Source organism: Oryx dammah, unplaced genomic scaffold (assembly GCF_014754425.2).
Source record: "Oryx dammah isolate SB20612 unplaced genomic scaffold, SCBI_Odam_1.1 HiC_scaffold_13, whole genome shotgun sequence".
NCBI classification, from domain to species: domain Eukaryota; kingdom Metazoa; phylum Chordata; class Mammalia; order Artiodactyla; family Bovidae; genus Oryx; species Oryx dammah.
This window is the reverse complement of record NW_024070197.1, coordinates 15,426,663-15,443,943: the sequence shown is the minus strand read 5'-3', so window position 1 is coordinate 15,443,943 and position 17,281 is coordinate 15,426,663. Positions and strand designations below refer to the sequence as shown.

At 52.4% G+C, this 17,281-nt stretch overlaps 1 protein-coding gene across 1 annotated transcript in view; it reads left to right on the top strand.

The window, feature by feature from the left end:
* The window catches only part of SPTBN4 (spectrin beta, non-erythrocytic 4), a 75,989-nt gene that overhangs the window by 12,487 nt on the left and 46,221 nt on the right, over positions 1–17,281 (top strand). The window contains exons 4-14 of the mRNA XM_040252645.1: positions 250–341; positions 1,407–1,487; positions 3,007–3,122; positions 5,771–5,883; positions 5,982–6,169; positions 6,244–6,361; positions 6,805–6,963; positions 7,701–8,003; positions 8,786–8,936; positions 12,674–13,622; positions 15,096–15,233. Coding sequence (XP_040108579.1) covers positions 250–341; positions 1,407–1,487; positions 3,007–3,122; positions 5,771–5,883; positions 5,982–6,169; positions 6,244–6,361; positions 6,805–6,963; positions 7,701–8,003; positions 8,786–8,936; positions 12,674–13,622; positions 15,096–15,233 — 2,408 coding nt within the window. The remainder of the gene's footprint in view (positions 1–249; positions 342–1,406; positions 1,488–3,006; positions 3,123–5,770; positions 5,884–5,981; positions 6,170–6,243; positions 6,362–6,804; positions 6,964–7,700; positions 8,004–8,785; positions 8,937–12,673; positions 13,623–15,095; positions 15,234–17,281) is intronic.

Here is a 17,281-nt window from a genome sequence, read left to right as displayed (position 1 = left end):
TGGGAGCTGGAAGCCCAAGGAAGAGGCTGGAGCTGGACCGGGGTGGGGCATAGGCAGGTGAAGAAGGGGCCAGGTAGGGCAGTGGGGAGTGGACATGCCATAGGCGAAGGGGACGGGGAGAGAGTTGGTGCCCCCACCCTGAGCCTGAAGCTGCCTCTCCCATATCCTCTGTCCCCCCAGGGTGTGGGTGGGGTGTCTCCCAGCCTCAAGCCCTCCAGACCCCAGCAGCCATGTTTTGTATCCTTACAGATTCAAGTCATCAAGATTGAGACTGAGGACAACAGAGAGACACGCTCAGCCAAGGATGCACTGCTCTTGTGGTGTCAGATGAAAACAGCTGGGTAAGTCCCCCGTCCTCAGGGGAGCCAGGCCCTCACCTCTGGGCTTCCCTCTGGGACAGGGGTGCAAGGGGCGGCTCAAGTCCTCAGCGTCAAAAGTTACATCTGAAGTTACCAAACTCTTTCAACCTTGATGTATCACAATCCCGGGTCACAGTGTAACCTGTATCACAATCTGGAAGAACTTGGACTCCTCAGGGGAATAATGCCAGGAGGTGGGGTGTGTCCCCAGCCTGCTCCCTTCTCTCCTCCCACTTGGTCCTGCACCTCTAGAGGCCTCAAGTGCACCTGTGTGGGACACCTGGGCCCGATTCTTGAGCTGTCCCCCACCCTACACCCTTGAAAGTAGCCCCCTCAGCCTAGGAGGGCACACCCAGGGCTCAGGCAGCTGGGGTGGGAAGTTCAGGGTCCTGGTATCTTCAGTGGGTTTGAGAAGAGGGGCACACAGACACCGCTGGGCATGCCCCCTGGTCCCGCAACTCTCTGTCCTGCTGGGAAGGGCCTGGCCTGAAACTCAAGTGCCCTCTGGAGAGCAGCCTGGGGAGGAAGGAGGTAGGGGCAGGCATGGATGGAGACTGGGCGTTCTCTGTCTCTCGTCCTCCTGGGGCTCCCTGTCTGTCTTGCAATGCTATCTGTTCTTCCGTGTGTCTGTCTTTACCTCTGTATCTGCTTTTCCTTGTTCTGATCACTCTCTCCCCCTTCTCTTCTCTTTCCTCCCTTCTTCCTTTCCCCACCTCTGTATCTCTCTCTCTCTCTCTGTCCCTCCCCTTTCTTTCTTCCCTCTGTTTCTCTCTCTCCTGCTCATCCCCCATCCCTCTCAATCTCTCTCCCCCTCCTTCTCCCCATGCTGTCTCCATCTCCGTGTTCCCTCCGTCCTTCCTTTCTTTCCTCATATACCTATGTATCACCTGTGTCTATCTACCCATCTGTCTACCTACCTACTTTTCTATCATTTATCTTTTATCATCTATCTATCCATCCATCAATCCATCTCTGTCTCTTCCTCCTTCTCTCTTTCCTCTGGACTTTCTCCATCTCTGCCTCTGTCTCTCCTTTCCACACTGCCAGTTACCCCGAGGTAAACATCCAGAATTTCACCACCAGCTGGCGTGACGGCTTGGCCTTCAATGCCCTCATTCATCGGCACAGGTACCAGCTGGCCTGGAGCAGCTCTGCCCTGCACCCTACCCCCACCCTGTCCCTCGGATACTCACCTGTACATGGATGTGTACAGATGCTCCTCACGGACACAGGACCTACTCCCTTCACCTCTCTGCTTCCACACACATTTCCATTCACACACATGCTGTTACACATTTACACAGAGATGCACACACACACACAGACCCTATGCACACATGGAGACCTTTATGCCCTCCCATAGATGTGAGCACACCTGCATATACTCATTCACATATACAGCTTCTACACGGACATGCTGCTTGGGTGTTCCCAGGATGGGCCGCTCACTTGCTATGGTCGGTCGAATCTGGTGTGTGCACAGCGCCTCCTCCTCTCAGAAAGTTCTTCCTCACAGTGAGCCCCCAAGTCCCCCTTCTGGCTCCCTGCACACCCACCTATTCCTGCTTTAGGGTCTGGTGCCAAGCTGGCTGAGGAAGGGTTCCCAGATAAATTACACCCACACCATGATCCATAACCTGGAGGAGGGCGTGGCAACCCACTCCAGGATTTTTGCCTGGAGAATCTCATGCACAGAGAAGCCTGGCCAGCTACAGCCCATGGCATTGCAAAGAGTCGGACATGACTAAAGCGACTGAGCACACACACGTGATCCATAATAACGGTCTGTTCGTATGACAGATGGGGGAAACTGAGGCCTGAGGCTGGAAGGGACTTGCTTCTGGTGTGAAGGAAGCCAGAACCCACGTGTACACACTCGTGTATACGGGGAGACCCAGCCCCACCTACATGCCCATCAACCCACAAGCTCTAACTGGAGTCCTGCTAACAATGGGAACATCACTGTGTGTACCCGGCATGTTCTAAGTGCTTTCCAATAAGTCGTTTACTATTCAGTGAGCCTGTAGGCAGAGCCTATTATTCTCCCCGTTTTACAAAGGAGGAAATGGAGGCACAGGACAAGACAGTAACTCACGCAGAGTGACAGCCAGGAGAAGGCTGAGCTGGGGTTTGAGTCAAGAGGGTGGGCTCCGGACCTCACACTTCCAAGCGCTATACAATACAGTACAGAACCCACCCACATAGACACGTGAGCGTCATAGTCAGACATACACGTGAGCTTCCCTGGTGGCTCAGAGGGGAAAGCGTCTGCCTGCAATGTGGGAGATCTGGGTTGGATCCCTGGGTCAGGAAGAGCCCCTGGAGAAGGAAATGGCAACCCACTCCAGTACTCTTGCCTGGAAAATTCCATGGGCGAAGGAACCTGGTAGGGTACAGTCCATGGGATTGCAAAGAGTTGGACACGACTGAGCGACTTCACTTTTCTTTACACAAGCCCTCACGCAGAGCTCGCCCCACAGCTACATGGTGCACAGACACGCACCAGTACACACGGCTTTCCCCTTGGCTGGGTTGTGCGCCTCCTGCCCTCGCCCTGGGTGGGACTCAGACAAGGATGTCTTTTCACCCATTTGCCCACCGGCTTTGGAGCCTGCCTGCTGCCTGCCCGCTCTGTGCCCCTGCCCAGGCCCGATCTCGTGGACTTCAGCAAGCTCACCAAGTCCAACGCCAACTACAACCTGCAGAGAGCGTTCCGCACGGCTGAGCAGCACTTGGGGCTGGCACGTCTCCTGGACCCTGAGGGTGAGCCCTGCACGGCGCCAGCCCGGGTTTCCTCCTGGGGGACTCCCAAATCCAGTGCTGCCCCCAAACTCAACTGCAACACCAGCCCAAAGCCCAAGATCATTTCAAATTTAACTCCCTCCCAGTCCCCACCTCTTCCTCACCGCTTCCAGGCTCCATATCTGCTACTTTCTCCTTCTCTACCTTTTTTTTTTTTTTTTTTTTTGCCCACTCTGAGATTCACTGGATCTTAGTTCCCCAATCAGGGATTGAACCTGTGTCCTTGGCAGTGAAAGCCTGTAGTCCTAACTGCTGGACTGCCAGGGAATTCCTGTTCATCTCTGTCTCAAACCCAACCCTATCTCCGTTCCTGAGTTCAACTTAACCCTCCTTCCCCAACTCTTTCCTTTTTAAAAAAAAAAAAAAAAACCTTTTTACTTTAGTATTGGGGTATAGGGAATTAACAATGCTGGGATAGTAATAGTTTCAGGTGAACAGGGAAGGGACTCAGCCATACAAATACACGTATCCATTCTCCCCCGAACTCCACTCCCATACAGGCTGCCACAAACGTTGAGTGGAGTCCCATGTGCTATACAGTAGGTCTTTGTTGGTTATCTATTTTAAATATAGCAGTCCCAGCCCCATCCTTGGGCTTCCCTTGTGGCTCAGCTGGTAAAGAATCCACCTGCAATGCGGGAGACCTGGGTTTGGTCCCTGAGCTGGGAAGATCCCCTGGAGAAAGGAAAGGCTCTCCACTTCAGTATTCTGGCCTGGAGAATTCCATGGACTGTATAGTCCATGGGATCCCAAAGAGTTGGACATGACTGAGCGACTTTCACTTTCAACCCCATCCTTAATCACCTCCCTGCCAAACCCAACGCCCCCAACCCCAGCCCCATCCCTAAAGCCAACACCACCCCCAACCCAATCTCCAACACTATCTTCATTCCCATCCCCAGCCCATCCCTATTTCTGCCTGCATCCACAGCTCTGCCCTCATCCCCAACCCCTTCCCATTTTCCGTCTGTCCCCAGCCCCACCCCTGACTTCAACCTCATTCCAAATTCATGATCACACCCAATACCAACCCCCCCATCTCTAGGGTAATGGCCATGATCATACCCCACCAATCCCCTGTATCTGGAATAATGATTGCTTCCTTTTTCTGAGCCCCTACGGTGTGCCAGGCACATGGCTGGAAATTGTATCAACACTGTTCCCTTTCATCCTCACACCGATTCAGTTGGATAGAAGTCATCAATCCTGTCTTAAACTGATGGAAAGGAAGGCTCAGAGATGTGGAGTCACTCGTCTAGCATCACTCTGAAAACCCAGTAAACAGTACTCTCTGATTCCAGAATTCAGGGACTTAATCACTCCTCTGCCCTGCCTCTTACAGTGCCTGGTACAGAGTGGGTGTTTATTGGATGTCAGTTTTGTGAGGTGAAGAAGAATCAGGGCCAAGTATGATGCTATGCATTCTGTGGGTAAACTGAAATGATAATCAGGATTTATTGAGCTTCTCCTCTATGCCACTATGAGTATTCTCCACTATGAGTATTCTCTCTCATACTCATAGTGTTCTTAGGTGGCAGGCACTGTGACTATCCTTACTGTAACAATGCGGAAACTGAACTCAGAGCAGTTCGACCTATTTTATTAGGATATTGATTGAGTAAGTGGTTGAGTTAGGATTCAAGCTCAGGCTGCCTTCAAAGCCCATGTCCTTGACCTCAAACTTCATATACCCTTCATAGACTTAGTTTATGTATTTTTTGAGCTTCTGCTGTCTGCTGGGCATGGCAGGGACAGTGGTAAAAGACAGGCATAGCACTTGTGCTCCTGGAGCTCAAACTTGATAAAGACACAATCACACAAGGCAATATGTAATTAGAAACTAGACGTCCCTCATGGTTCAGACGGTAAAGAATTTGCCTGCAATGCGGGAGACCTGGGTTCGATCCTCTAAAGAAGGGAACTCACTCCAGTATTCTTGCCTGGAGAATACCTTGGATAGAGGAGCCTAGTGAGTTGCAAAGAGTCAGATACAACTGAGCTACTAACACACACACACAGTTCTAAATTGTGATATATTCTAGGAGGAAATGATAAGAGGGCACGAGGAAGAATAACAGGAAGAGATCATGTCTAGACAGGAGGAACAGGAAGGCTTATTTGAGGAAACTTGAGTGGAGCCCTGGAGGGTGAGTGGGAGTTTGGCCCATGGAAAAGGGAACAGTGTTCCAGACAGTGAGAAGAGCAAGTGCAAAGGTCCTGAGGTGGACAGTAGAATGAATGGTGTGTCCAAGAAATCACTGTAGATAATTTCTTCATGGTGGTGTATATGTGTCAGGCACTATTTAATCCATGAAGTAGATCCTCATGGGGCAGATAAAGAAACTGAGGAACAACACGGGCTTCCCTGGTGGTCCAGTGGTTAGGACTCCACACTTCTGCTGCAGGATTACAGGTTTGAGCCCCTGGTCAGGGAACTAAGATCCTGCATGCCACTTGGTGTGGTCCAAAAAAAAAGACAAAGGAACAGAGAGGTTAGTTATCTTGTCCAAGGTCACACAGCTAGGAAGACTGAGTTCTCCTAACCTACACTCAGTATGATCTCTCTGCCAGAGTGCTCGTCATCATGCTCTCTCTTCTTTACCCCTCAGATGTGAACATGGAGGCTCCTGATGAGAAATCCATCATCACCTATGTGGTCTCTTTCTACCATTATTTCTCCAAGATGAAAGCTCTGGCTGTGGAGGGGAAACGGATTGGAAAGGTACACGGAGCCCAGGAATGGGATAGGTGGGAGCCTGGGAACCATAGGGGCTGCATCTGGGAGGAGACTGACCCCCCTCCCTCCCTCTGCGGGGTCAGGTCCTGGACCAGGTGCTGGAGGTGGGGAAGATCATTGAGCGCTACGAGGAGCTGGCAACCGAGCTGCTGGCCTGGATCCACCGCACCGTGGGCCTCATCAGCAACCAGAAGTTTGCCAACTCATTAAGTGGGGTGCAGCAGCAGCTTCAGGCTTTCACGGCCTACTGCACGCTGGAGAAGCCTGTCAAGTGAGGCCTGGCTCAGCAGGGAGGGTGGCAGGGGGAGGTGTGGAGGCAGGGCTCCTGAGCTCAGGCCCCTTCAGGTTTCAGGAGAAGGGAAACCTGGAGGTGCTGCTCTTCAGCATCCAGAGCAAACTGCGGGCCTGCAACCGTCGTCTCTACGTGCCCCGGGAGGGCTGTGGCATCTGGGATATTGACAAGGTGAGGCTGAGGATGTAGGGCAGAGAAAGGATTGCCCTGTGAGGTTGTATAGGTTGTGCACTGCTCAAGGGAGCTCTTCACATTGCAGATGTCATGCATCTGACATCCATTCTGATGGTTTTTCCAACAGTAAAGGGTCATGAGGAAGCAAGATTTTTTTTCCAGTGTGTGCAAAGGTGCCAAAATGCTGAGCATGACCTCAGACAGAGAAGCCAAGGCCATTACTGTGGGGAATTATTGGAATCTTATTTATTTATTTGGCTGCCCCAGGTCTTCATTGCAGCATGTGGGATCTTGGTTGTGGCATGTGAACTCAGTTTCGGTATGTGGGATCTAGTTCCCTGACCAGGGGTGGAACCCAGGGTCCCTGCATTGGGAGCGCAGTCTTAGTCGCTGGACTACCAGGGAAGTTCTGAGCTGTTGGAATCTGACTGCCTCTCTAGGCATGGGGACAACTGGAGAAGGCAGAACATGAGCGAGAGGCTGCCCTCCGGGCTGAGCTGATCCGGCAGGAGAAGCTGGAACTGCTGGCCCAGAGGTTTGACCACAAGGTGGCCATGCGCGAGAGCTGGCTGAATGAGAACCAGCGCCTGGTCTCCCAGGTACAGGGCGAAGGGCTTGGCTCCGGGGGAAAGGGAGAAAGGGTGAGGCTGACGGCCTTGGGACCAGAAAGGGAGATTTCTCGATTTCCTAAGCAACAGAGAAGTGTTGGATTAGTCTTCTAGGTGAAAAATGAAGGTAGAATGGGAGAATTGGTTTCCTAAGTGACTGGTCGGGGAGGGATGTGGGCTTGCTCTCCAGGGTAATAGGAGAGTGAGACTGGTCTCCAGGGTAACTAGAGAGGACAGAATTAGTCTCTTTAGAAATAGGGAGAGTAGTTAATTATCTCTTAAGTGACAAAGGAGGTTGTTATCAGTTGTCCAGTGTAACTCAGAAGAATAGAATTGGTCTCCTAAACAACAGGATAGGGTAGGCCTGGTCCTCAGTCTCTAAGGAAATGGAAGGATGGGGCTTGTTTCCTAGGTAACAAATTTAGGGTTAGAGATGTAACAGGGAATGGTGGGGCTGGTCTCCAGGGTAACTGGGGGGGATGATGAGACTGGTCTCTAGGGTAACTGGGGATAGTGGGGCTGGTCTCCAGGGTGATAGGGAAGGTTGGAGATGGTCTCCAAAGTACCTTGGGGTGATGGGGTTGATCTCCAGGGTAACGGGGAAGGATGGGACTGGTCTCCAGGGTAACAAGAGCAGGTAGGGGAGTTTCCAGGGTCACACAGTGTCAAGGTAACAGGTTAACTGCTGAATCATTATGGATGAGCATCTGTGGCCTGCCCTGCCCCAGGACAATTTTGGGTATGAGCTGCCGGCGGTGGAGGCAGCCATGAAGAAGCACGAAGCCATCGAGGCAGACATAGCAGCCTATGAGGAGCGGGTGCAGGGCGTGGCAGAGCTGGCCCAGGCCTTGGCAACTGAAGGTTACTATGATGCCCGCCGGGTGGCAGCCCAGCGTGACAGTGTCCTGCGCCAGTGGGCCCTGCTGACCGGCCTGGTTGGTGCCCGGCGGACACGGCTCGAGCAGAACCTGGCTCTGCAGAAGGTCTTCCAGGAGATGGTGTACATGGTGGACTGGATGGAGGAGATGCAGGTAGGGGCCAGATCGGGCACCAGTGATGGGGGTGGCATACCTGGAGGGATGGGAGGGGTCCTTATCCTGAAAGAGTTGTCAAAGATGGAGAGAGAAGAGAAGAGAGACAGAAAGAGGTAACGAGAAAGGGAGACAAAAAGAGTGAAAGATACAGAGAGACACAGGCAGAGGAAGAATGTATGAGAGACAGAAAAATACCCGGAGAAATAGATAAAAAGACACAGTAGTACAGAGACAATCAGGGACAGACAGAGACAGAGATTAAGTCAGAGGAAGACTGAAACAGTTTCAGAGAAAGAAATCAGAGAAAAAACTAGAGAAGCAGACCCAAAGGTATCACCAGAAATCTATTAAAAGTTGGCTACAGAGGACACACAGGAAGATGGAATCCGTTTGAGAAAGAGAGAGAGACCTATGGGAGAGAGAGAGTTGGATAAAGAGCGAGATGGAGATAAGATGATGGAAGCAGAGAGAGAGGGATACAGACACAAGACATGGAGGGAAAGTGGTAGGAATTGAGATGGAGGCAGAGAAATATAAACAAGAAAGGGATGAAGGCAGAGAGAGAGAGACAGAGCCCAGAACTACGGAGGTGATGAGAGACGGAGCATCCAGAGAGACAGAGATGGAGAGAGGTGATGACTGAGACATGAGGTCTGAGACAGAGATCAGAGTTCAGGTGATGGAGTAGAGGAGCGAAGGCTGGTGTGGGTGGTGGGTGGAAGGGGGAGTGGCCTGAGGGCTGATGCCCAAGCTACACTCAGGGCAGCTCTTACTTGCAGGCTCAGCTGCTGTCCCGGGAGTGTGGGCAGCACCTGGTGGAGGCGGAGGACCTGTTGCAGAAGCATGGACTGCTCGAGGGGGACATCGCAGCCCAGAGTGAGCGGGTGGAGGCCCTCAACGCTGCTGCCCTGCGTTTCTCACAGCTGCAGGGTGAGTCTGGGGCTGAGGACTGGGGTGGAGACTTTCAGGGCTTGTGCTAATAGAAGCAGAATGTCAAAAAAAAAAAAAGAAGAAGAAGAAGCAGAATGTCTCCTGAGATACAGATGAAGAAGTGAGCTCCCCGTCTTTGGAGGTATCCAAACACCAACTAGGATCACACTCCATCAGGGATATCACAAGGGAAATTAGTGCCTTGGGTGCGAGGCTGGCCCACATGACTTCTTCCTGCTTTGAGATCCTGCAGTAATAGTTCACATTTTTTGAGCATTTGTTATGTGTTAAGCCTTTCACAGCGGGGTCTCAGTGAATATCATAAAAAGACTGGGTACGGCAGTCAAGGCCTGTTCAGCATCAAGTGATAGAAACTCAATTTCAATTAACTGAAGGAGAACAAGGGAAGGTATTGGCTGATGTAACTAAATGTGTAAGAAGGGTTGAGTTTTGCTTCAGGTATGGCTGGATCCAGGGATAGTTCAATGATGCTTTTAAGACTCCACCTGTCCCCACCTCTAATGTTTATGTTTGTGTCACTATTGAGCAGTCCCTCCCCTTGTGGTGTAAATCTGGGACCATCCAGCCCACATTTACATCCCAGCAGCTTCACAGATCCAGCAAGAGACAGGCCCCTTTCTCCCAATATTCTGGCAAAAGGCCCAAGGAAAGCTTTCATTAGCCCATGGTGGGTTCCATTCCCACCACTCAGCCAAGCATTATGGCCTGGGGCTACATACGTGATCTAATTGGCCACATCTATGTGACATGCTCACCCAGGACCAAGAGTGGAGTCAGCTGAGTGGGGTCAGCTGTCTCCAAAGACACGAACTGAGAAGGGGGCAGGGATGGGATGCCATTAGCAGAAGCAGGGGCATGGATGTCGACAGGCAAAAACTTAGACTGACTCTAGAAAGGTTCTCATTTTCGTGGTGTCAACACCCTCCAGCTAAAGACCACCAGGAGCCCTGCTGTAGTCAAATCAAGCTTGATTTGCATGCATGGGAGTGTGGGGACCGTGGGGCATCTTAGTAAGAGGATGTTAAGAGGGGCTTATTGTAGGACGTGGGCTTGGGTCAGGTGAATTGGGATGATTTAATGTAGTGTATTTTGCTGCAGGTTGGATGCTATCAGGAAGTGGGGGTAATTAGATGATTGTGCGTCTTAATAATTTTAAACCAGGTGGTGGGAGGAACATGGCTGGCAGGAGTGGTTCACCTTGGCCAGGCATGGGTGGCAGGCAGGTGACTGTTTTGTGGTTTGCACAGTGACCTTGTTTTGTGTGCACGCAGACATGATTGTGGAATGGTCTCGTCTTCGTCTCCATCATGATTGCCGAGTGGTCTTTTTTTTAAAAATAATTTTATCTATTTATTTTTTGGTTGTACTGGGTCTTTGTTGCTGTGCGGGCTTTTCTTTAGTTGTGGCGAATGGGGGCAACTCTCTCGTTGTGGTGCATGGGCATCTCATTGCGGTGGCTTCTCTTGTTGCTGAGCATGGGCTCTAGGGGGCATGGGCTTCATTAGTTGTAGTTTCCTGGCTCTGGAGCACAGGCTAAATAGTTGTGCCCCATGGGCTTAGCTGTCCTGTGGCATGTGGGATCTTCCCAGAGCAGGGATCAAACCGGTGTCTCCTGGATTGACAGGTGGATCCTCTACCACTGAGCCACCAGGGAAGCCCTCCTGAGTGGTCTTTTCTGATGTTTTGCCTTGTACAACTGTGTATGAGTGCTGACAGCATCAAGACTGCTTTTTTCTTTCTTACTGATGAGGAAACTGAGGTTCAGAGGTGCAGAACTGATAAGAGGGTTTGGAGGCTGATCTATCTCACTGCTTTATCTGGAGCTAAGGCCCTTGGGAATCCTGGTGCATTGTTAGAAAATGAAGAGGCTCTCCAGTTTCAGGGGCTACCCAGGTGGTGTAGTGGCTAAGAATCCTCCTGCCACTGCTGGACATGTGGGTTCGATCCCTGGGTTGGGCAGATCTCCTGGAGGAGGAAATGGCAATCCACTCCAATATTTTTGCTTTGAAATTTCCACAGACAGAGGAGCCCAGCATGCACACACACTCCAGCTTGCAGGATGGTCGGGGGAGTTTCTCATGCTCATGGGCTGGGATATGTCCTAAGAGCAAATGTTGAGGTCTCCTTCCAAGCCCCAGTGCAGGCATCCCCAGCCTAGCTCAGCCCATCACCAGCCTCACAACCCCAAGAGACATCATTCATTCATCATCCTTCACCCTTCATTCTTATGCATGTTTGTCCAGGAGGCTCTCCCTGTCTTTTCCTTGTGAGATCTCAGCTCCCAGTGATAATGCATCACCAGTGCCATGGAAACAGCAAAGAGGCTAGTGTAGGGTGTGTGTTGTCATGGTGACGGGAGACAGCAGTGTGTGTGTTGTCATGGTGACAGGAAGCAGCTCTGCCTGCGAAGTGGTCCAGAGTTGGCCTCCTGATGTACCACTTCTTAGCTGATCCTGAGCAAGCAGCTTCCCTCCCTGAGTGTGAGTTTCTTCATCGGCAAGATGGAGCTAAGGAGGATACTGGCCTTATAGGATGGTTGTGAGAACTCAGTGACATTGGGTCAGAGTAAGCGCTAGATACATGGACGCCACTGATGTTTATTATTCAGTTGGGTGCCTTGGAATTTGGGTCAATTTCAGTGAATGTCCAGCAATGCATAAACCTCACGTGCCATCTAGGGCAGTGTCTCTCCCACTGTTTTGACCCAGTAAGAAATACATTTACCTCATGACCCACAGTTCACAGGCACACGTGCAGACACCCAGAGACACAAAGCCTTTGGAAAACAACGCTTCCCCGTACTTCTCATATTTTCTATTCTTTCTACTCTATTCCATTAGAGAAATGCTGACGGTCACCCATTAAGTTAATCTCACAGTTCTCAAACCAGAGATCCAGGTGTGTGCCTGCGTGCTAAGTCACTTCAGTCGTGTCCGACTCTTTACGACCCCATGGACTGTAGCCTGCCAGGCTCCTCTGTCCATGGGACTCTCTAGGCAAGAATGCTGGAGTGGGTTGCCATGCCCTCCTCCAGCAGATCTTCCCAACCCAGGGACTGAAACCACGTCTCCTGGCGCTCCTCCAAGCAGGCAGTTCTTTAAGAGGTCCAGGAGGAAGGTGAAATATTTGAAGATAAAAAGGAGTTTAGGTGATCACTGGGTTCAGAGATAAGATGACAGAGGATGAGAGAGGAGAGTCAAAACATAGGTTAAGAATAGAGAGGTTTCATTTTGTCCATTTCTGAAGGAAAAACACTGCACTTACACTAACATATAAAGATTCTAGGATTCTCTAATTCTCCGATTCCATCCCTCATTCAGTCAGTAAGTCACCGTTTTCACTAAGCGACTGCCCTGGGCTCCACCATGTGCTGGGCAGTGGTGGGAACATGGTCTGATGGAGACAGCCCCAGGTCTTGTCCTTATGGGGCTCCCACCCCAATGGGAGACACAGAACGTTCGCAACAGCCCAGAGGGGTCAGAGGTGGGATGAGGGAGTGACAGGCAGAGTGGTCCGCGCTGGGATGGGGGAAACAAAGAAGCCTGCGAGAGCCTGGTAAGGTGCCTGCTCCAGATTTGAGGTGTTGGGGAAGGCTGCCAGGAGGAGGGGACGCATAATCTGACCTCTGGTAAAGTTGGGCCAAGGACTCCAGCCCCCTCTTTTGGGCGGCTCCTGGTCCGTGCCCAGCCTGGGATCTCCCCTTTTCCGTGGCGCAGGTTACCAGCCCTGCGATCCGCAGGTCATCTGCAACCGCGTGAACCACGTGCACGGCTGTCTGGCGGAGTTGCAGGAGCAGGCGGCCGGGCGGCGCGCGGAGCTGGAGGCCTCGCGGAGCCTGTGGGCGCTGCTGCAGGAGCTGGAGGAAGCCGAGAGCTGGGCCCGCGACAAGGAGCGCCTCCTGGAGGCGGCGGGCGGCGGCGGCGCGGCGGGCGCGGCGGGCGCGGCGGGCGCGGCGGGCGGCGCACACGACCTGTCCAGCACCGCGCGCCTCCTGGCGCAGCACAAGATCCTGCAGGGCGAGCTGGGCGGGCGGCGGGCGCTGCTGCAGCAGGCCCTGCGGCGGGGCGAGGAGCTGGCCGCGGCTGGTGGCGCCGTGGGCCCGGGCGCCGAGACGATGCACCTGGCGGGCCTGGCGGAGCGAGCGGCGAGTGCGCGGCGGCGCTGGCAGCGGCTGGAGGAGGCGGCGGCGAGGCGCGAGCGGCGGTTGCAGGAGGCGCGGGCGCTGCACCAGTTCGGCGCGGACCTCGACGGGCTCCTGGACTGGCTTCGCGACGCCTACCGCCTGGCAGCCGCGGGCGACTTCGGCCACGACGAAGCATCTAGCCGCCGCCTGGCCCGCCAGCACCGCGCGCTCACAGGGGAGGTGGAGGCGCATCGCGGGTCCGTGGGCGGCCTGCGGCGCCAGCTGGCGACACTGGGGGGCGCCAGCGGCGCCGGGCCCCTGGTGGTGGCACTGCAGGTGCGCGTGGTGGAGGCCGAGCAGCTGTTCGCCGAGGTGACCGAGGTGGCTGCGCTGCGGCGCCAGTGGCTGCGCGATGCCCTCGCTGTCTACCGCATGTTCGGCGAGGTGCACGCGTGCGAGCTGTGGATTGGGGAGAAGGAGCAGTGGCTGCTGGCCATGCGCGTGCCCGATTCATTGGACGACGTCGAGGTGGTGCAGCACCGGTGAGCGCGCACCGGTGGGACTCCTGGTCCCCTTCGTCCCGCACGCAGTCTCCATTTCCTTGAATCAACAATTTCCCCATGTTCACACACTTGGGACCAGTGTGTGTGCTTAGTCGCTCAGTCGGGTCCGACTCTTTGCGACCCCATTGGACTACAGCCCACCAGGCTCCTCTGTCCATGCGGTTTCCCAGGCCGAAATACTGGGATGGGGTTGCAATTCCCTTCTCCAGGGGATCTTCCCAGCAAAATGGGAATGATATTTACTGGTCCCAACCTCATGGGCTCCTGGAGAACAGTAAATGTGCAAAGTAATTAGCAAATGCCTGGGTCCAGGGAGCATTCCAGGGGCGTTTACTGCTATTCCTGTGAGACTTATAGTCACTTGGCTATAGTAACCTCCAGAGATGGCTCAGCATGATCCCTCCCTTGGGACTCCCATCCCTAGATGGGAAGGATGTTACCCCTTGCATAGATGTTACCTCCCCAGCTAATAAAACTGCTCTGACCCTTGTCACTTTCTCTTCCCTCACCTCACTTTACATTTCTTCATAGCAATTACCTCCCTGGGACATATTAGATACTGATTTATCTGTTGGCAGACTTAGAGATGGGTCATTAAGTCAGTGGATGGACCCTCTGCGCCCCTCTCTCTGAGCATATTCATCCATCCACTCATTCAGTGGATACTTATTCAGCCCTTGCTCTGTTCCAGGCCTTGGGCTGGGCGTTGCTGGAAACACAGGCCTGGTCCCCTCTGTTACTGTGCCCACAGTTACCCAAGCCACAGCCTTGGACATTGTTTTAAACAAGGGAAGACCATAGCCAGCTTAAAACGGTTCTCTCTGGCTGCCACATAGAGAGTGGGCTGGAGGGGGTGAGAATGGTGGCTGGGAGCCTAGAGAGGCAGCTAGGGTGGGGGCTCAGACAGGAGAGGACAGGACTGGACCAGGACAGGAACCCAAGAGGACAGGCCGTGGGGGCAGACAGGCTTAGGGCTCTGGCCTAGGGAATGGCCGGGGTTGTGGGGAGGGGGAAGGGATGGAGGGGAGCTGTCCCTGGGATGGAGACCCAGAGGAAGAACAAACTAGGGGAGGTGTTGAAGCGAGTGTGAGTCACAGCAAAGAGCCCAGACAAAGAGCACAGCAGGCTTTAAAGTGGGGGACAGGCTCAAAAGGGATAATGTTGAGGCTGGAGGCAGATGTGGGACTGATGGGCTCGGGGGCAAGGGCGGAAGCTGTGGGGTTGGGTGAGATGGACCAGGCAGGATGTGAGGGAAAGCTGAGAGGGCCCAGGGCAGAGCCCTGAGGAACCTAACACTTAAGTGGCAGGTAGAAGAAGAGGAGCCAGCAGAGGAGCCTGAGGAGATGAGGTTGAGAGTTCAGAGGAGAACCAGGAGAAGGCAGTTTCACAGAAGCCAGTGAACAGGTCCCCAGGGTCCAGGCCTCACTGATCGTGTCCATCCTTCTTCCGCAGATTTGAGAGTCTGGACCAGGAGATGAACAGTCTGATGGGCCGTGTCCTGGATGTGAACCACACGGTTCAGGAACTGGTAGAAGGAGGTCACCCCAGCTCAGATGAGGTGCGTTCCTGCCAGGACCACCTCAACAGCAGGTAAGTGAAGCCTGGGGCTGGAAGTCCTTCTGAGTCCCAGGCCAGTTCTTCCTATCATTCTTTTCCTCAGTCACTCAACTATAGAGGTCAAGAATGTGCCCTTTCAAATTCCTGAGATGATAAGGTTGTTTTTCATTCGACCCCCTGGATCACAGCACCCTAGGCTTCCCCATCCTTCACTGTCTCCCAGAGTTTGCTCAGACTCATGTCCATTGAGTTGGTGATGCTGTCCAACCAGCTCATCCTCTGTTGCCCCTTTCCTCTCCTGCCCTCCATCTTTCCCAGTATCAGAGTCTTTTCCAGTGAGTCAGCTCTTCGAATCAGGTGGCTAAAGTGTTGGAACTTTGGCTTCAGCATGAGTCCTTCTAGTGAATAAGGGCTGCCGGCTGCCTAGTAAATTAGCAAAATCTTGAGAAAAAATGATAATGCCCAATGTTAGCGATGATGTGGTAAATTGAGGATAGAATACATTTCAATGGGCTCTTAATTTACTTGTTCAGAAATGATTTATTGAGAATCCACTAGCTGCCAGGAATTTTTCCAAGCACTTTTTTTTTTAACCTCCCAATATCCCAATTGCCATAGTAAAGTTTCCAGCACTCAGAACTCTTTAAGAATAGTAACCAATTAAATCTTTCCCCCTAGAACACTACAAGTAGTTCTTGCAAGGTAGGATTCATAGATGAACACACAGATCCAGAGAAGTGAATTCCTTATCCAGGATTAGTCAATCTAGTAAGCAGGACTCAAACCCAGTTCTGCCTGAATCCAGAGCTGAGGCCCTTGACCACATATTGCAGTCTTCCCAGCAACTCTGTGGGGGTGTAAATACCCATATAAGAAAGGAGGAAACAGGAGCTCAGAGAGGTAAAGGTGGCCTAAGGTCCCATGGGAAATTAGGTGGGGATCAAGCCTGAATTTGAAGTTGAATTTGTCTGACTCCAGACTGTGCCCTTAACTGCTGTGCTGTAAGATCCCAATATCCAGCGATTTCCAAGCGTCTGTATCCTCAACAATCCCAGGGCACCAGGGCCTAAAAAGATAATGACAGCTAGTGATTTATGGCAGTTAGTGAGATGATGCGCCTCTGCTTTAGCCACAAGAACTCATTAAACACCCAGTGAAGTGGACATAATTATCTGCCTTTTCTCAAATGAGAAAAGAGAAACGAAAATGATTTGCCCAAGTTCACATGGTGAATCTGGCCAGAGCAGAATTTGAACTTGAGCCCTTCTGATTTCAGAGTCCTAATCTCTGCCCTTGTGCAATGTCCATTCTAGAGGGGACAGAGAGAGAGTTAAGAAATAAACAAGAGAAGAACAAGATATTTGGAGAATTGTAAAGATTCATGCTAGGAAACCAAACCAGTCAAACCTAAAGGAAGTCAACCCTGAATATTCATTGGAAGGACTGAAGCTGAAGCTCCAGTGCTTTGGCCACATGATGCAAAGAGCCAACTCACTGGAAAAGACCCTGATGCTGGGAAAGATTGGGGGCAGGAGGAGAAGGGGATGACAGAGGATGAGATGGTTGGCTGGCATCACCGACTCGATGGACATGAGTTTGAGCAAACTCTAGGAGATAGTGAAGGACAGGGAAGCCTAGCGTGTTGTGTGGTCCAGGGGGTCACAAAGAGTCGGACCTGACTGAGCCACTGAACAACAAAACAATGCAGAAAATAGAGTGATCTGGTAGGGCATAACTGGGACTTGGGGGTGATTTTCGGTCTTGTCATGACATTGTGAACTGGGCCCTCAAAGGGGATGAAAAGGATCTAGCCACAGGAAGAGTATATATGGGGGAGGGGAGGGAGGGTGCAAAGCATCCCAGGCCAGGAGCACAGCCAAGGCAAAGGCCCTGAGGCATAAAGGGGCTTAATGTGGTCCTGGAGTGTATCCCCACTCCTAGCTAACATGTATTGTTTGAAGTGCTTCACGAATCATATCAGTAACTCATTTGACTCTCACTGCACCCCTGTGAGGTCGGTATTGTGCTATGATTGTGTGCATTTTACTGGTGGGGAAATGAAGCACAGAGAATGTTGCCAA